Raw genomic sequence first — 20,926 nt, forward strand, 5'->3', positions numbered from 1 at the left:
GTTGTTTTAATGCTCTGCACATTAGGCAATACATAAACCCATTTAAAGATTTTAAATTACCAGTCCAAACGCCTATTCACATACAAGTTCCTGGGTGTACGTTTGCACATCTGTGGTGTTTGCAAACTGTTGCACTCCTGTAGGGCTGAAATAACAGTCCTGCTCTGCCCTGGGAGCGTTGTTTAGTCTGGGTGACATCAGGGAAGGTTTGGCTTATCCTACAGTGGTCCCACTCTGTTCCTTGTCAAGGATATTGCTGCTCCGGTTTTCTGGAGCTGGGAAGTGCTGCTCACATTGCAGCTCCTGCTTCCCCAGAGGTGTGCTGTTTGTGTTGCTGCTTCAGACATTCTGCAGTGGGGGTTCAACAGCCCTCCAATGTTTCTCAGCTGGGGGCTCTTTGACTCCTTTCCCACCTTGGTGCTTTGCCATTATCTCTGTTGATGGTAGCTTTCCTGCCCTTCTCATCTATGGAGGAGCAGCCACTAGAGTCCACATGGGACCCCCCCCACACAGGTTGCAGCACTTAACTCACTTTACAGTCCTTTGTTAAATGGCCTTCCAGCTTCTTTTTTCAACAGGAAGTTTTGCAATGAAGTTACTGTGAAAATCCCCGAGTCGCCACACTCCGGCGCCTGTTTGGGTACACTGAGGGAGGATTTAGCATGGCCAATGCACCTAACCAGCACATCTTTCGGACTGTGGGAGGAAATAAGAGCATCCGGAGAAAACCCACGCAGACACGGGGAGAACATGCAGACTCGGCACAGACAGTGACCCAAGCCGGGAATCGAACCCAGGTCCCTGGCGCTGTGAGGCAGCAGTGCTAACCACTGTGCGACCATGTGCAGTTAATGGCCACATGTCCAGTTTTGCTGCAGGTGCGACAAACTCTGAGTTGCCCCGTGTACACCAAATAGCCTTGATTCCTTTCAAAAGCAAAGCTGGAGGGAGGGCAGAGGAATGGTCCATTGGTGTCCACTTTCAAGGCTGCCCTGACCTGCTCTTTGCTCATCCAGAGTCCAGGGTCCTTGACGTTCTTGCTGTTTCCAGCCAACTAAATGTACCTGATGAAGAATGTGTGCACACCCACCACAGGGATGTTGGGGTTGTACATATAAATGGTGAGCACCCAGTTCCGCTGAATTGGTAGAATAAATAGAGCTCTGCAGTCAGGACTGACAGTGACCCTTGGCTTCCTTTCTCTTTGAAAAGCTTCAGGAACTTGATGCATCCCACAACAACTTTGAACAAGATGCTGAAATAACCACCAATGCAGAAATTTAGCAGGCATAAGATGTTCGTGGCTTCAAATGCACAACACTTAAACAGCACTCACTTAATGTAGTAGGTCTACTTCATAGATATTCCTTTGTCCAGTGTTTTAACTGTCACCCTGACAGCATTGCACATTCCCTGACCTGGCTTGGGTGCTTGGAACGGTAAGTTACTGTAGCGGCATTGGCCTAAGCCAGCGTTTCCACCAATAGCAGCAGATCTCAAACATTGTCTCATTGTTGTTTCATTGTCACTATCACCAACACCATCATCATTCCAAAGCCAGGACTGGGGGTCTACCAAAAAATTGATGACTTGAAACTTAAACTTGAAACTAACCAAAAATCTAAAATGATCTCTCACACCACTCCATGTGGTTAAACCCACCACGTCAAGAAGGAACAGCTAAAGACCAATGGCAGCAGAAAACATCCACCAGAAACCACTATCACAGACCCTACTGCTTGTCCAACTGGCTTTGATCTCCCATGACGGCAGTGGGCCATCGTAAACTGTCTCTGACTGGCCAAGGCCTTTGTACAACCACCCATTGGGTCACCAAGACCATCCAGGCTTCAGCTGTGGTGCAGTCCAAACAATGACTCACATTGTCGAGGAATGTCCACTGACTAAACTTGAAGGCAGGAATAAAGAACTCCATCTAGCCCTTAACAAGGCTATTGCTTGGCTCTGTGACTATGCGTACGGGGAATAAATATATAAGGAAATGTTAACTTTGCTTTTAACAAGTATCATGAGGAGGTAATCGAGTCATGGGGCTATAAACTATTGTTAGGTACAGAAAGCAGGTTATATTTGCAACTGAAGAGAAGCAAATCATGCGATATAAATGCCTGTTTAGGAAATTTCCAATACTGCAGATCGTGTTTGGAAAGTGAAAACAATCTGTTGGCATATTTTTCTATAACAACAGAACCATTGATACAGTGATAAGACATGTGTTTACTGCAAACAGCTGCACAAGGATGGTTCAAAGAGATTATTACAGTGATAATAGATCTGCATTGGCAACAAATAATATGGAACATTTGAGGCCTTTCTAATGCTGCCATTCAGTAAGATATAAAAGAATCCAGTTTCATAATTTCCAATGTTTTTTTCTTCGTTTGATCACAAAATGCCAAATTGTGCATTAAAAATAAAAATCTATAAAGGACAGATTCAATCTTAGTAAACTATAGTCAAAACTACGCTTTTGTATAATTTAAGTAATTTACTGATATTGTGCTATAGGCTTTCAGCTTCACAAAAGAGATTCAGTGAGGCAATGAAAAGAGTCTTACAGTGTTTTGGTTAATTTCTGTATTGAGTTATGAAAAATGCACATTAAATCAAAGGTATGGCATTCCACAGGGGCACCCTGCCGAATAGCACTTTTAACAAAGATAAATGTCCCAACGCAGTTCATAGAGAGGACAATGAGTCTAAGCAAGCAACATTAGGAGTTGTGAGAAAAAACTTGTTCAGAGATGGATGTAAAGAAATGTCCTTAATGCAAAGTGAGGAGGAATTTAGGGAGCAACATCTAGAGCATGGGCTTAAACAGCTGAGGATGCAGCTATCTCTGGTGAAGCAAAGGTGAATAGACAAGAGGCCAAGAAACTGGGAGTTTGAGGATGGTCCCAATTGACATATATTGTTCAGATGGAACAAAAATCTTCCTGCCCCTTTGTGTCTCCTGTCCAGGTTTGCCTCCATTATGTCTCCTTTTAGGCCTTATAGTTTTTCTGCCTTCGTACCAAGGAATAGCTGCTATATTTCCTGCAACTCCCAATCAGTATTCGTATAGCACTGACAGATGGCTTACAAATTAAAATGAAGACTGACCCTGAAAAGCATTTGGACCACTCCTTGGTGCTATCAGGCAGACAGTGCCATCACGCTGCCCACTGCCTACCCAATAGTGCACCGTTATGCGAGGTCCTTGAATCCTTGCACCAAATTTCTGGCTGTTCATATTTTAGTTCTAAATTCTAATACACTTGACTTGAAATACTGGCAACTGTGTCTTTAGAATTATATCTCTTATAGTACCACTGATCAAACAGAAAAATTACAAACTAATTGAAAATCCATTGAAAATAGTAGAAATATCCCTTTATTTTAAGGATTCTTTAATGCTGTAAGCAGATAAATTGCTCTACTTTACTGCTTACATATGGGGGCAATTTCATAACAACTTGCCATGTAAAAACATTCTCATCTCTCCTTGCCTTTGTTAAAAAATAACATAAATCTGTGTCCTTTGGATACTGACCCATACAGTTTCTCCCGATCCATTCTATGAAAAGTGCTCAATTTTTAAACACCTCTACTAAATCTCCTCTTAAATTGTTCTGCTTTCAGGAGAATAATCTCAGCTTCTTGTCTCTTTTCATAACTAAATTTCTTTATCCTTGATGAAATTTAGGTAAATCTGTTCTGCACCCTCCTAATTTGTAGTGCTCAGAATTGGTCGCATTATTCCAGCTGAGGCCCTATCAGCAATTTAGAAAGATTTACAATAATATAATTGTTTTTGTACTCATTAGCCCCATTTATAATGCATTTTAACAAGCTTCTTAATCTTCTATCTTCAAATATTTGTGTTTGTATGCTCCACGTTCGCGAACTCCCCTTTAAAATTCTACCATACAATTTATTTTACTCTGCATTTTTCTTCTAAAATGTTTCATACAACACATCTCTGTAATAAATTTCATGTGCCATTTGTCTTCTGATATCACTAGTCTACATTCTGAAACCTGCTACTGTCATTGCTTACTATGTTTTCAAGCTTTGCGTCATCTTCAGACTTTGAAATTAGGCCCACGATATCCAAGTTCATGCCGTTAATATATAGTAAAAAGTAGTGTTCCTCAGACTACCCCAAGGGGATACCACTGTATGTTTCCCTCCAGTCTTATAGACAACTGCTTGCCACGAGCCTCTGTCGCTTATCAATTTGCATCCTAGTTGTCACGAATGCTTTCTTCCCATGGGCTTGAAATTTGCTACAAAACTATTCTGTGGTACTTTTTTAAGTGCCATCTGAAAGTCCATGTAGACAACAGCAACTGCAATTTCTCCACCAACCCTTTATGTTACTTCAAAAAATTCAGTCAAATTTGTCAGACGCAATTTGTCTTTTCAAACAGCAAATGCTGAAAATATTCAGCAGTCTGGCAGCATCAGTGGTGAGAGAAACAGACTTAATACTTTGGGTTTCGAAGAAGCGTCCGAGTGGACTCGAAACATGAGCACTTTTGGATCTCCACAGATGCTGCAAGACCTGCTGAGCTTTTCCATAATTTTCTTTTTTTTCAGCAGCATCTGCTGTATTTTACTTTTATTCAACAAATTCAAGTTGGGTGTCTTTTGTTAACTTAGATTCTTCCAAGTGGCAATTAATCTTGTCCCAAAATAGTGCCTTTGATGTCATGACATCCCAAAATGTTCACTGTCAATAAACTACAGTTGATGCGTGTTGACCACTGTAATGTAGAGACCATACAGCAGTCAATTTGCATATGGCAAGGTCCAACATATAGCAATAAGTCAAATGACCAAATGTGTTTTACTGGTGTTGAACACAGGATAAATATTGTTCAGGACACCATAAAAACTCCTCTACTTTTTGAAGAGTGCCATTAGATCTATTATATCCATCCAAGAGGGAGATTAGACTTTGGTGTGCATCTCATCTAAAAGATAGCATTTTCGACAATGCAGTACTCACTCCAAACTAAACGACAAAATTTTCCGGTGGGCTTCTGAATCCTGGCACCAAGCTCAAATGAGGGTCAGAAGACTGCAGTGTGTGAGAAATAGTCACTCACTTGCTCTCCACCCAATCAAGGATAATAGACATGCTCCCAAAGCTTGAGGGCCAGAGGCCATGCAACTTGAAAACAGCAAGATGCCATTGAAAAGTGAGAGAGAGGGTACCCCAAAATGGAGGCCTAACTGTCTCTGTAACCTTTACAGAGTTAGAGTAAAAAATAGATGCAGCACTCTGGTTACACCTTGGAGGAGCCCTGCCCAGGTAGGCCTGCAGATGCGACTGAAATTGACAGGATGGAAGGGCCTTTAAGCTTGTCTGGACTGCTGGCCCTTTGATCAAGCACAAGGAGGCCATCACCAGGCAGCTAAGCTGTCCTGTTTGGCTGAGAGGCACCTGGAAGCCGAATAGAAGGTCCCAGTTGGCTTCCTTCAATAGGCTTGAAGTGGCTATTGGTTAGCTGTACTTGCTACTGCCCTGCCATATCCTCTCATCCCACCTCCGGGAAAACAGTCCAGGGGCACTTGGAACCAATAAACACTTGGCACTTTTAGCACTCACCTGCCTCTGTTCCCTATCCTGGCAGGGGCTCAAGGTTCTAGCCAAAGGGTCAGCCTAGATTATGATTTAAGTCTCTGGAGTGAGACGTAAATCCATGAATTCTAACAGCAAGTGTATCCTGAAGACACATGATGGTGTGTGTGTGTGTGTGCTTGTGGGGGAGGGGGTAACACTCAAAACATTTCACTGTGTACATTGGATTTATCAGTTGACTGAACTATGGAACAGAAAGAATGATGTTTCAGGTGTCAGGTCAGTGTCAAGTTTCACTTGGGATGAAATCTTGTTTTTTCCCCTCAGTAAAATGTTCTGGACATTTCAGCAGAGGGAGGGAAGGAAAAGTAACAGAAAGGGATCTTGGGCCAAGCACCGCATTGTTATTGTTCATAGAGTACACTCTGCAGAGACCTTTCAGCTGAGAATGTCAACATGTTAAGTTTGTCTTTAAACCTATTTTGTAATTTTTCAAAACTTTCTCTCCAACTGGTAGGTGTTTCAGTACCACATGATATTCTTTTGTCAAGTGCATTCAAAAGATAATCTGATCTCAGGCCTCTGCTAATCATGATTCACTATATGTCACTGGCTCAGTCACCTTTACCTTGGTTTTTGATTCCAGATATTTTTCAACCAGTGAATGAAATTCCATTCACTGAACTTGTAGTTTAATTTTTAATTTTTGGCTCAGTCACAAGTACCCTGGCCTTTGAAGATGCTAAGATCAATGCATGTTGTATGGGTAATACTATCAAGCAGCAATAAGCTTCATAGGAACAGTGCACTAATCAGAAACATTTGATTTGTTCTGACATATAGGAGGGAACTTGTTTGTTTAAAGATGCAGATGAACAGACTTATCTGAAAAAAGTACACATTTTCTCATTTACTGGCTCCACTTCATGTAGAAACATTAAGATATTTTTAATTTCTCATTATTTTTCAATTCTTAGATTTCTTTAATAAAAAACTTTGGCTGTTTAATGTTTCAAAAGCAGAAACATAAGATATGTTGGAATCATTTCAATTAATATTGAGATGTTATCCTATGAGACTATCGTACTCTGTATTCGTAACAAACATCTCTCAGAACTCTTGCCAACATGCATTACATTTTTTTTAATTATATATGCAAATATTTTGATTATTTTTTTCTTTACAACTGAGCCAGAAAAGTTTTTCTAATTTTCTATATATTCTACAAAGGTTATGATAGCATTTATTCCCTCTTTTCATTAATTAAAAATGATCCACTAATGAACTACAATAAGGATTAACACAGCTTCTCTATGGGCTGAAAGCCAAGAATCGTTCAGTTCAGCGCTGGTAAATTGGAGAACGGTGCACTTATTTTGGTTAAATAAACTATATAAGCAGCTACAAAATGTAGGTATAGTAACACCCATGGCATAATATTCATCTGATTCCTATAGAAATTGTGCTTTTTCTATTCCTTTCATTTCATAACATCAGCAGTTTTAAAAATAAAGGTATTTTCAGCCTCCTGATAACTTGGCTTGTAAGCAAATGTTACGATGTGGAAGTACAAAGTCTGAGGTACATTTTCCAGTCCAGCTGCCATGGGAATCGTTGCAGGCAGGGTGGAAAATTTGACATACCATTTAAGGATCCCTTCATCTTGGGCGGAAAATTTGGTCTCAGGGTGAGCACAACTGGAAAATCATCCGATCAAGGTTGAACCTCTGGTTCAAACCCTGACCAAATAAGAAACTGCCCACTTTCCTTCCTTGATTTCGGGGAGTTGGGTGGTTGGTGTGGTCAGGTCGAGTCAGGGGGAGTTGATTCGTGAGGGCTGGTCAGATCGGGTTGGAGGGGGAGTCATGTGATGGGGGCTAGTCATGTTGGGTCAACCGGGACTTAGGGGGCGGAATTTTCCTGTCCTGCCCACCAAGGAATTTTGTATCAGGCAGGGCAGGCCATGCATAGGTCTGTTGATCTCGGATAGGATTTTCTGGTCTTAGGGTAAGTGTGGCTGGAAAATCCCACCCAGGGAGTCAGGGGAGAGTTGTGAGGTCTGGGAGAGTCAGGGGCAAGACAGGGAGTTGGGGATCGGTGGGGGAGGGGGGTAAGGGAGAGACAGTCGGGGGTTGGAGGTGGTCGGGGGGTGGTCTGGGGTGGACAGAGGAATTGGGGTGTAGTTGAGAGTCAAAGAGGAGTCAATTGCTTAGTTACCTATGAGTTAGACTAGGATTTCTCTGTCTAACATTTCAGGTAAGCAAGTTGGAACTGTCTGAGAGCTCTGACTGTAACTCAGAGATGAAAACTTTTTTGGAGGGACCCAGGCAGCAAGGGAATCACCCATTGGAAGTTCAAACCCCCTGGGAAATTTCTACAGAATCATGGCGTTGGAATTTAAAGGCGTTGGAAGAACAGGACTAATATCAGGTGGAGGATAAGTGTTCAACTATTGCCTTCAATATCTATAGTTAAAAAAGAGAAATGGAAGAGGCTGCAGTTTGATTAACCAAATTTAAAGTGAGTATGTGTGGAGATCAGTTAAGGCAAGGATTTGGCTTGGGCATGATATTTTAGCCACTTGCCCCACTTCCCAAATGGTGTGTTGACATTCACTGTACATTCTCATAAATGAAGAATAAAAACTTAAATGTGATAGCAAAGCGCTATCCCAAGATTGTCAGACAGGTCAGGTTATAGGATACATCAGAGATAAAACTGGAAGTACAAAAATAACTCATATTAAGTGCTTTCAAAAAAGCTAAAATTCGTTATAGAAAAAATATAGCCGTAAGAGTAGAAATGAGGCTGAATCCCAGAATTCACTCCTGCATTTCATGAGTGCACATCATAGAAATGGGGACGCAGGCTCGAGTATTTAAATCTCAAAGTCAGAATTTCCTATCTAAATTTAAGACATTTTTGGATTCATAAAGGTGTGATTAGCAATTGGAATGGTACATGAAATTTTAAAATCTTTACTGTTCTTGTAACAGGGCTAAGACCTCACACTATCACCAGGATTCTCCCGGCTGCTCCCTGCAAGGGATTCCCCACAGTGGATGTGGTGAGCCATTCAAATGCCCGTTGACTTCGGCGGGATTGGGAGAGGGGCCAGAAAATCCTGCCTTCTATATTTTTATTATATAGTTTATATATATGGACTACAGCGACCAAGTTCAAAGAGAACTATACGAAGGTCTTTTGCATTTCAGAATCCAGGCTGGCCAAAGTCTACCAGTCTGCTAGGACAAAGAGTCCTGCAGCTTTCCTTAATCTTAATGGTCAGAACATTAACAATCTCAGGGTCCCAGACAAATAATCCACATCTTTTATGAATGGTAGTGTGGAGACATGGTAGTAATGTAACATAATAAGCTATAAGAGTATAAGAACTAGGAGCAGGAGTAGGCCATCTGGCCCCTTGAGCCTGCTCCACCATTCAATAAGATCATGGCTGATCTTTTTGTGGACTCAGCTCCATTTACCCGCCTGCTCACCATAACCCTTAATTCCTTTACTGTTCAAAGATTTATCTATCCTCAACTGCTTCACTGGGCAGGGAATTCCACACATTCACAACCCTTTGTGTGAAGAAGTTCCTCCTCAACTCAGTCCTAAATCTGCTTCCCCTTATTTTGAGGCTATGCCCCCTAGTTCTAGTTTCACCCGCCAGTGGAAACAACTTCCCTGCTTCTATCTTATCTATTCCCGTCATAATCTTATATGTTTCTATAAGATCTCCTCTCATTCTTCTGAATTCCAATGAGTATAGCCCCAGTCTACTCAGTCTCTCTTCATAAGTCAACCCTCTCAACTCCGGAATCAACCTCGGGAACCTCCTCTGCACCCCCTCCAGTGCCAGTATATCCTTTCTCAAGTAAGGAGACCAAAAAAGTACACAGTACTCCAGATGTGGCCTCATCAGCACCTTATACAACTGCAACATAATCACGCTGTTTTTAAACTCCATCCCTCGAGCAATGAAGGACAAAATTCCATTTGCCTTCTTAATTTCCTGCTGCACCTGCAAACCAACTCCTTGAGATTCCTGCGCAAGGACCCTCTGCACAGCAGCATGCTGCAATTTTTTACCATTTAAATAATAGTCCATTTTGCTGTTATTCCTACCAAACTAGATGACCTCACATTTACCAACATTGTACTCCATCTGCCAGACCCTCACCCACTCACTTAGATTATCTATATCCCTTTGCAGACTTTCAGCGTCCTCTGCACACTTTGCTCTTCCACCCATCTTAGTGTCATCTGCGAATTTTGACACACTACACTTGGTCCCCAACTCCAAATCATCGATGTAAATTGTAAACAATTGCGGTCCCAACACTGATCCCTGAGGCACACCACTAGTCACTGATCGCCAACCAGAAAAACACCCATTTACCCCCATTCTTTGCTTTCTGTTAGTTAACCAATCCTCTGTCCATGCTAATACATTACCCGTAACACTGTGCATCTTTATCTTATGTAGCAGTCTTTGGTGCGGCACTTGTCAAATGCCTTCTGGAAATCCAGATACACCACATCCACAGGTTCCCCATTGTCCACTGCACATGTAATGTTCTCAAAGAATTCCACCAAATTAGTCAAACATGACCTGCCCTTCATGAACCCATGCTGCGTCTTACCAATGGGACAATTTATATCCAGATGTCTCGCTATTTCTTCCTTGATGATAGATTCAAGCATTTTCCCTACTACAGAAGTTAGGCTAACCGGCCTATAGTTACCTGCCTTTTGTCTACCTCCTTTTTTAAACAGTGGCGTCACATTTGCTGTTTTCCAATATGTGGGAACCACCCCAGAGTCCAGCGAATTTTGGTAAATTACCACTAGTGCATTTGCTATTTCTCCCGCCATCTCTTTTAGTACCCTGGAATGCATTCCATCAGGACCAGGAGACTTGTCTGCCTTTAGCCCATTAACTTGCCCAACATTACCTCTCTCGTGATAATGATAGTTTCTAGGTTCTCACCTGCCAAAGCCTTCCTGTCATCAATTTTTGGCATGTTATTTGTGTCTTCCACTGTGAACACTGACACAAAATACCTGTTCAATGCCTCAGCCATTTTCTGATTTCCAGTTATTACGTCCCCCTTCTCTTCATCTAAAGGACCAATGTTTACTTTCGCCACTCTTTTTCGTCTTACATATTTGTGGAAACATTTGCTATCTGTTTTTATATTCTGAGCTAGTTTACTCTCATAATCCATCTTGCCTTTCTTTATAACTTTTTTCGTGGCTTTCTGCTGATCTTTAAAGATTTCCCAATCCTCTAGGTTCCCACTAATCTTTGCCACTTTGTATGCATTTTCTCTCAATTTGATACCCTCCTTTATTTCCTTACCTATCCATGGCGGATTATCTCTTTTTCTACAGTCCTTTCTTATCACTGGTATATACTTTTGCTGAGCACTGTGAAAGATTGCTTTAAAGGTCCTCCACTGTTCCTCAATTGTCCCACCATAAAGCTTTTGCTCCCAGTCTACCTTAGCCAACTGCTCCCTCATCCCTTTATAGTCTCCTTTGTTTAAGCACAAGACACTGGTATTGGATTTTATCTTCTCACGCTCCATCTGTATTTTAAATTCAACCATTCTGTGATCGCTTCTTCCAAGAGGATCCCTAGATCATTAATTATTCCCGTCTCATTACACAGGACCAGATCTAGGATAGCTTGTTCCCTTGTCGGTTCCATTACATACTGTTCAAGGAAGCTATTGCGGGTACATTCTATGAATTCCTCCTCAAGGCTGCCTTGGCTGACCTGGTTTGACCAATTGATATGTAGATTAAAATCCCCCATGATAATTGCTGTACCATTTTTACATGCATCAGTTATTTCTTTGTTTATTTCTCGCCCCACCATGATGTCATTATTTGGTGGCCTGTAGACTACGCCTATCAGTGACCTTTTCTCCTTACTATTTCTAATTTCCACCCAAATGGATTCAACCTTTTTTTCCATAGAACCTATATCATCTCTCACTACCGCCCTGATATCATCCTTAAATATCAGAGCTGCACCACCTCCCTTACCTTCCTGTCGGTCCCTGCGAACTGTTTGATACCCCTGGATATTCAACTCCCAGTCGTGACCATCCTGCAACCATGTCTCTGTAATGGCCACCAAATCATACTCGTTTGCAATGATTTGTGCTGTCAACTCATTTATCTTGTTTTGCATGCTACATGAACCTCTAACTGGGAGAACTCGTTATACTGTCTTGCTGTATTAAAAACCTCAGTTTGTCATTCGCCACCTACCAAGCAGCAGCACAGAAAAGAGGCTCTGTCCAGGTTTGGATGCCTGATCTCCATCTATACTATTACTACCCGAACTTCTGCATCATTTCCTACATTGACTAATTAATTTCTGCATGCCTATTTCCTCATTGAAGTCAACTCTACAGGAAAATAAATTATCCAGCATTAGTTCAGCCTGCCCAATTTCTGTGAAGGAATAGGCCATTGGACTTTGATTCTAGATCTAGATTCAAGTGAAACAGTAGTTCCTTTCTCTGTGGTCTTTGCCCTGTAAATCTTTATTTCCTCGAGCATTCTGTTACTGTATGATTGAAAAGGAGACAATGTTGCTACCCTCCTCCCTCATTTGAGTGTTTGCAAATAAACTAACCCTCTGAGTTCATCCTATCATGAGTTTGTTGTGGGGTTAGAGATAGAAAATTGAATTACATCAAAACTGAGGGTTTGGGAAATATATAAATAAGGTGGAAACAAACCAAAATATCTTTCTGTTTATGGACAGATGGAGAGAGGAGAAACTGGGGCTGTTTAAATTGATATCCTTCCTGTCTGAAAAATTCTTCAATTCATGAACTTTGGTTGTAGTGTTTTATGCCATTGCGGCTGCTTTTTGACAATATTCCTGGAATGATATCTTCCCGTGACACTGCTATGAACAGCAGCGACAGCCCCAGAGAAGTCAGAATGCTAAAATTGGGAATTCCATTGAGCTATAATGGATTTGGAGAAGCCGCAGGAAGAAAGACAGGCCAGCTTGCACATCTGACATAAAGTGATACTTTATGAAGGTGACAGGGGTCTCGCCTGCTGGCTGGAGAGCAGGCGAGAGCTCCGCGTTGACTCCTTTGTGGAAGGCACACTAATATTGTGCCTCTCAGACCACCATTGGGCCTTCTCCAGCACCAAGGATGCCCAGAGTTGGAAATCCCATCCCCCGAGAGCAGCCTGCCAGAGGCTGGCAGATGCCCCTTACCAGACAGTGCCAGTAGGAGAAGTGGCAGCAGTGGCAGCTGCTGGCAATGCATCCACCAGAGGCCCAAGATCACAAAAGGTCCCAAGCCACAGATGAGGGCAGGATGGGGTTACAGGTTGGGGTAGGCATGAGGGTAATGGCTGGCAGCAGTGGCAGAGGGTGTGGTTCTCAGCAGGCCCCCACTTCCCAATGCTGGGTCCCTCAATCAGGTATTAAGTACCATGGAACAAAGGTATCACCCACCCCAGCAGCCCACAAACAAATTCAACAGAACTTGCTTTGCAGGCTTCCCTTGAGGCACTGTCCCATCCAATAATGGTTAAGTGGGCATTATTTCCCATTTAAAAGCCTCAACTGGTGGTAGGCATCCAGATTGTAAAGAATCATGTTTCCAGAATTTCAAGTCTCATTCAACTGGTGACAGAGCAGAACCCCGAGTTGCTCACAAACATAAACAAGGAGAATTGGTGGTCACTTCTGGATGAGGTGGCCTACCTGATTTATATTGCTCTGTTTTATGTTATCTCGCTTTAATGTCAGTAATTTAATGGGGTGTATATTCTTATTTAGCATTGTGAGTAAGTCATTTTGCATCAGTCTCATGTAGGGGAGCATGACTCGATCAGTGTCATTTTGGAGAAGCCTCCCTCAGACCCTTTCTTGCTGCTGACCTACCAGCTCAAAACCTCACACACTTCCTAATCCACCCTCTTGCTGCTGACTCCGAGTTTGCAGCCTCTGCCGTTCCCCGACTCTTCCTCTCGCCAATCCCTCCTCTTGCCAAACCTCCCGTTCCCCTATCCTGAACCCTCATTATGAACAAGGGCTCTGGAAATGAGTGACAAGAGGCAGAAGGAGCAGCTTTGACTTGCAGAGCCCCCTGTGGTGAGCAGGGTTGAAAAATATTTTCAGCATTTGATAACATCAAGCACTTACATTCACTACAGTCCATATAATTTTGTATTTCATGCATGTTTTGTACTATATTTTTATATTTCAATCGTATTAGTAGCACATCAATAAACTCCACCTATTGAATAACTCTTTGTGATTAATTACACAACCATGTATGATGTTATTAAACCAAAACAGCAGAAGTAAACTGTAAAATAGATATCAGATGGGAAAGAAAACATTTCAAGTGAATATGACTTGAAGAGAAATTAAGAAGAATAATAAACCTTTAAAAAAATTTTTTAAGTTATTAAAATAAAATGAAAAATTTTAAACTGAAATTAGTATTGGGTAAACATAAGAACTAGGAGCAGGAGTAGGCCATTTGACCCCTTAAGCTTGCTCCGCCATTCAATATGATCATGGATGATCTTTTTGTGGTCTCAGCTCCAATAACCCACCCCCTTACCATAACTCTCAATTCCTTTACTGTTCAAATTTCTATCTATCTTTGCCTTAAAAACATTCAGCGAGGTAGCCTCAACTGCTTCAGTGGGCAGGGAATTCCACAGATTCACAACCCTTTGGATGAAGAAGTTCCTCCTCAGTTCAGTTCTAAATCTGCTCCCACTTATTTTGAGGCTATGCCCCCAGTTCTGGTTTCACCTGCCAGTAGAAACAACCTCCCTGCTTTTATCTTATCTATTCCCTTCATAACTTTATATGTTTCTATAAGATCCCCCCTCATTCTTCTAAATTCCAATGAGTATAGTCCCAGTCTACTCAGTCTCTCCTCAGAAGCCAACTCTCTCAACTCCGGAATCAATCTAATGAATCTCCTTTGCACCCCCCCCCCCCCCCCTCCAGTGCCAGTATATATTTTCTCAAGTAAGGAGACCAAAACTGTACACAGTACTTCAGGTGTGGCCTCACCAGCACCTTGTACAGCTACAACATAACCTCCCTGTTTTTAAACTCCATCCCTCTAGCAATGAAGGACAAAATTCCATTTGCCTTCTTAATTACCTGCTGACAGCATGACAACTGATGCTACAAAGGCTGCAAATGTGCATGTAAGTTTTTACAAATGAAAAGACTTATCTGATCTCAAAAAAGTCGAAGATTTTGTAGAGGTAAGTTGTGACACTATTCACATCACTACCAGCATGGTCGCTGAACAGCTGTGAAATCTAATGGCAAATAATTTTCAAGAGCTTGATAAGGTACATCCAAGGATTCCTAAGGAAGTTGCTAAGCATCCAGGACCCACCGAATACTAGAGAAGTGTCTGGGGACTGGAGAAAGGCAGATGTTACTCCTTTCATTTTTAAACAGTAGCAAAGTGACCCAGGAAACTCAAGACCAATAAGTTTGGTGTCCATTGTCTGTAAATATTTGAAAACCCGTAATAAAAATCATGGAGTATCTAAATAGAAATAAAACAAAAGATAGCTGATATATGTTCATGAAAGGCAGGTCTTATCAATCTAAATTACTAATTTATTTTGAGGCTTTGAAAATAAGTTTGATAGGGGTAAGGTTGCAGCTGTATTCAAATTCTTGAATTTCAGTAAGACCTTTGATATAGTTTGTCTGGAAAGGCTTCACTAAAGCAAATGTGAATAAGTGGAAATATTTTGCAATAGATACCTAATTAGTTTCCCCCCAAAAAATGGGTTATGGCACAGGATTTGTCATCAGCCTGGGAGACTGTCACTGCTGGTGTTCTATAGAGGTCTCAATTGTTCAATATCTATAAATGATCTAAAGCTAGAAGTTACAAGCCTAGTGGCTAAATTTTCAAATGATACAAAGCTAATAAAGGAGGAAGACTCCAAAGTCAAAAGGAATAAGCTGCAGATGGATTTGAATACACTTGAAAACTGGACAGACTGGTAACAGATGAAATTCCACGTCAAGAAATGCTAAATTCTTCAGATGGGGTAAAAATCTAAGAAGGGATTACCATTGAAATGGAAAGAAAATAATGGGTGGAATTTTCCCAAAAAATTTCCAACTGTGATAACAGTGAGAAAAATGTGGTGAATTGCGCTGGTCTCCCAGGCGCACTCCGCATCGCAAGCTTTCAACATTCAGTCGCTTTTTTAGAGAGTGGGAGTTTCGTGCCGGTTCTGAGAGGGGCTGAGCCTAAACATGCTGGTGAGCTGGCTGTAGAGAGCTCAGTGCCCGATCTCACAATGCACTGGGAGACCCCCTTCCACCCACAACAGACATCCAGACCACCCCCCTCATCGGCAGCATTGGGGAATCAGGGCCCCCTCCCCGACGGGTGCACATCGTGATCCTGACATGCCTTCCCATCATGACCCCCCCCCTCCACAGTCCACCCCTGCACAACCCCCCCCAAGCATAGTTCCCCCAGTCATGGCCCCTACCTAAGCCCCACCCCCCGGCACTGCTCCTGGCACTCCGGTGGTGCCCAACTGGTGCTGTAGGAGTGCCTGGTGGCCACTGCTGGAGTACATGGTGGGCACTGCTCAATAGGTACTGCCTGACCACACGGAGGGCTCCAAGCCCCAGCGTGACCATCACGCCAAGTCTGTGCTAGTGGAGAGCTGTACTGATGCTCGCTGTTATGGTGCCATGCCCAAAGGCCAAAAGAATCCGTGTGCTGGGGTTCGAATGGGCTGTGCACATTTAAATACTTCTTTAAATAGGCTAATCAGCTTCAAACCCTTTCTGTGTGCTGCTTATCACATGATCAGACTTCGGACTACTCTTCTCCTCCTTTGGGCATCGCATTTATTCCACCCCCTCAACTCTCTTTCAAAATTATCGTTTTCTGTACTTCCCTTCCGGGTATAATAAAAATTTTATCACTGAACTTTCTTCACTATTTTCCTCCCTTAGCTCGAAACAACTTCTCAACCTCAGTGATTTCTACCTCAATCCCAATTCATCATGTTCTTTCTCTTTTGCATTCACAGCCCCCTTCTCCTCTCCCTAAAGCTCTCCCTCCATTTAACTCCCAAACAGCCCCTTAACTTTGCCATTTCACATGGTCTCATTGCTTCCATAGTTGCAATCATAAATAAGGCCATCTCTGATCACTTCCTTGTATCACTCACATCTCCCTTCCTCCTTCCATAACCGCATGTGGAAAAAAATGATCCCAGTTCACTTAAAACTGCTTCACTTAAAATTCCAACTATCTAGCCTTTTGCCCTCATTCACGACATTTATGAAGCTACTGATTTACTTAACCATGCTCTCATTCCACCTTTGATGTCCCAGTTCCCAATACAACCATTACTCTCATTCACTCTGGTTGTTCCCCTGATATGGCCCTCATTTCTGTTCAGTTAAGTCCATGGCACACAGATTTGAAAGGATGTAGATGGCAACTGTTTTAGTCATTGACTGCCAGATCTGGCAGGACCACTTAAAACACTATTGGCTCCTACTCCTGTCTACTAAAACTGTTCAGTATTCTAGAATCACCTAAGAACGCAAAGATAACCCCAGCTTGTTTTTCCTACTGCAACCGTCTTTTCAAACTCCTTTCTTCTGTTGCCTCCACCCTCACCTTGAATGACAAGTGCAAGGAGCTCATCAGCTTCCTTGTTACTATGATTGAGACATTCCAATCAGCTGTTTCTGCCAGGTCTCTCCCATTCACTAAGCCTATCTGTCCCATCTTCCTTTAATGTTCTCCCGCCCTAGCATTGAACTTGCATTTTTCTCTTGCTTCTCTCCTATCGCTCCCTCATGCCCTCCCTGAGCTCATCTTGTCCATGAGGCCCATCTCCTGTTCCCTCGATTCTATTCCCACTAAACTGCTCATCACTCAACTTCCCATCCTGGTCCTCATACTTAACCAATACTGTAAATGGATCTATCCCTTCAGGTATTGTCCATCTCTCCTTTAAAAGTGCTGTCATCACTCCTTTCTTAAAGATATAACCCTTGACCACTCAGTCCCATCTCCTACCTTCCTTTTCTCTCCAAAGTCCTTGAATGTTGCATCATATCTCAAATCTGTTCTCATCTTTCCCAGAACTCCATGTTTGAATCTACCAGGCAGGTTTCCTCCCATGCCAAGTACCACAAATGGCCACAGTCAATATTTGTTGCCCATCCCTAATTGTCCTTGAACTGAATGGCTTGCAAGGCCATTTCGGGGGGGTGGGGGGGGGGGGGGGGTTAATAGTCAACTACATTGCTGTGGGTCTGGAGTAATATGTAGGCCAGACCAGGTAAGGACAGCAGATTTCCTTCCTGAAGGAGTGAACCGGATGGGTTTTTATGACAATTGATGATAGTTTCATGGTCACCATTACTGAGACTAGCTTTCAATTCCAGATTTATTAAATTAATTTAAATTCAGTTAGCTGCTGTGAACCTATGTCCTCAGAGCATTGGCTTGGGCCACTAGATTACTAGTCCAGTACTATTACACAACGCCATCTTATCCCAAAGTTACAGATGACATCCTATGTGACTATGGTAAAGGTAGACATTCCCCCCCTTGCATGTCTTTCTTAATTTTCTACATAAGTTGACTGAAGACAATCAAAACATGTCATTAATTATATCCAATATATAAGGTATATGTGTCCAAATTTCACATTTTGTAAACATGATTGAATATTTGTCTCAATATCTATTCAAGCTATTAGTTGGATTCACAACTCAATCCAGATTAGGGTAAACTATAGTCAACTAGAGACGAGCTACACTAGTCAATGCTGGAGAATTTCCCCTTCCTTGCTGGCTGTGTCATAATCCAAACAGTGAATGCAAATAAAGCAGTTTTTATACTGCTCTTGCTTACACGTAGAAAACAGATGGGTATGTGGATGGAGAGAAATAATAACTTTGTGCAAATGGCCAATTACTCATGATCCAGGATGTTAATTTACATATATGTTGTACAAAGGGAAAATTACTCTTTACTCCAAATGTTGCCTTACCTTTCATAATTGGATGAGCTTGTGTTTCCCTTGGTGGTGGTTGATTTGCGACATCACCAGAAACCTTTAAAAGAACAAAATTTAAAACAATTAAATTTACCAAAATTAAATTGGGTGGCACGGTGGTTGGCACTGCTGCCTCACAGCACCAGCGTCCCTGGTTCAATTCCAGCCTGGGGTCACTGTCTGTGTGGAGTTTGTACATTCTCCCCATGTCTGCGTGGCTTTTCTCCAGGCATTCTGGTTTCCTCCCACACTCCAAAGACGTGCGAGTTAGGTTGGTCGGCCATACTAAATTGCCCTTTAGTGTCATGGGGACTGGGAGGGTAAATACATGGGGTTAAGGGGATAGGGCCTGGGTGGGATTGCTGTTGGTGTAGGTTGGTTAGGCCAAATGGCCTCCTTCTGCATTGTAGGGATTCTATGATACCAGGAGTCATGTTAAACATCAATGAGGATTATAATGTTCTATGGCTCATTTCAAAATAACACCATAGGTAGACAAAAAAGACCCCGACAAGAAGCATGCACAGTGCTGCAAAATAATTGTTTTTAATAATTATAGAATCCCATAGTGCAGAAAGGTCATTTGGCCCATCAAGTCTAAACCAACTTTTCAACAGAGCATCTTACTTAGGACCTATTCCCATAACCACACATTTCTGGCAACTAGGGGGCAATTTAGCATGACCAATCAACCTAACCTGCACATTTTTGGACAGTGGGAGGAAACCGGACCACCTGGAAGAAACCCACGCAGGCACGGGGAGAATGTGCAGTCACCCAAGGCCAGAATTGAACCCGGGTCCCTAGCAGTGGGGTCTAAATAATGTCTAACTGATTTTATCAAACTTTTATATAAAAAGACAAATTATTCACATTCTCAAATTGTGAGCAGATGTGACAAGAGGAATGACCCTGGCATCACCTACATGCGTCGGAAGTTGAAAAATTATGTAAGGTGTTGAATACATGTAAATAAGTTAAAACAAAGAAATGGTTATTGAAAAAGATTTGTTATGGTCTTGCTATTAGTTTGTCTGACTTGATTAGAAATTAGCTGCAGAATTAAAATTAACAAGTGCACCTGCACTGCATATACATTTCTATTGATTACTTAGTTAAAAGAATATTAGTAACAAGTAATAGTTTTTGCAATTAATTCTGGTTATATTTTCTGAGTAGAATGAGTTGTGTAACATGTTGAAGATTGAAACCTGCTATTTTTATCCCAATACCTGAATCTCAGTGCTTTGGTCGTAACACACTGACTTCCTCTAGATTTAATCTATATTTTTAAATAAAAGAACAATAGGAAAGTATTAATCTGTTTAACATTTCTAACTACATACTCCAAAGGGTTTTACCTTTTAATCTTACATATACTTAGCAGAGTTACTGGCAAATCTGTACATTTTCATTTCATCCTTTCAACATCAAGTGGTAAGCAGCAAAAACTGGATCATACATCAAAGACTATGCGGGGCTCCAAGTCACAGAGTGATTCTTCCATTTCACAGATTGAATTCAAGCAGGATATCAAAGTGCTACCAAAGAACCTCAGGTCTTTACAGAGAAAAGGGCTTTAACATCTGTAGAATGTGAAGTGCAAGACAAATCACCTCAGGGAAATGCTAGCGTTTATTCACAGCAGCAAATTTCCAGCCTTTTGATTCTCTTATTCACTGTACCACCCTGTCTCTCCACAGAACCAGTTCTATGCAAGCAGCCTTTTGTCTCAAAGACTTCAAACATTGCTGTAGTGGTTTCATGTTAAGATAGTTCAGCAAAGCTGCTCTGAATACATCTCAAACCTACGCATTTAGGTTTTTGAAGTGAGTGTGTGTGTGTGTGTGTGTGTGTGTGGGGGGGGGGGCGTACAATTATATTAAGACTATTTTAATTTTACCTTTTTATCTTCCTCATTCTTCTCATCAATGACTTTCTTATGAGCTTCACTGTAACTGATGGGGCTGCTGGAGACAAACAGCAATGTAAAAGATTAAAAGGTCAAAGGAATATAGTGAAATATAGAAAAATATACTGGATATACAATAGAACACCCAATGTCACATTGATCAATAATTTGCTATTATATGTGCAGAATTTTTGCCAAAATGGCTTTGCTGACTTCATCAAGAATAAAAAGGATCGTTGATGTGGCACAATTTACATCAAAACCACACTATATGCACTGAAGCCTTTGCTGATCAAACTGACTTGTTTAATGACATTCAGTCAAAAATA

The 20,926-nt window shown here is 41.8% G+C and overlaps 1 protein-coding gene across 1 annotated transcript in view; it reads right to left on the minus strand.

The window, feature by feature from the left end:
* myo3b (myosin IIIB) overlaps nucleotides 1–20,926 on the minus strand; it is a 548,412-nt gene that overhangs the window by 105,490 nt on the left and 421,996 nt on the right. The window contains exons 28-29 of the mRNA XM_078227705.1: nucleotides 20,589–20,652; nucleotides 18,680–18,743 (exon numbers count right to left, since the gene is read on the minus strand). Of these exons, the coding sequence (XP_078083831.1) occupies nucleotides 18,680–18,743; nucleotides 20,589–20,652 (128 nt within the window). The remainder of the gene's footprint in view (nucleotides 1–18,679; nucleotides 18,744–20,588; nucleotides 20,653–20,926) is intronic.

The sequence above is a fragment of the Mustelus asterias genome, chromosome 14, assembly GCF_964213995.1.
Source record: "Mustelus asterias chromosome 14, sMusAst1.hap1.1, whole genome shotgun sequence".
In the NCBI taxonomy this organism is placed as follows: Eukaryota; Metazoa; Chordata; class Chondrichthyes; order Carcharhiniformes; family Triakidae; genus Mustelus; species Mustelus asterias.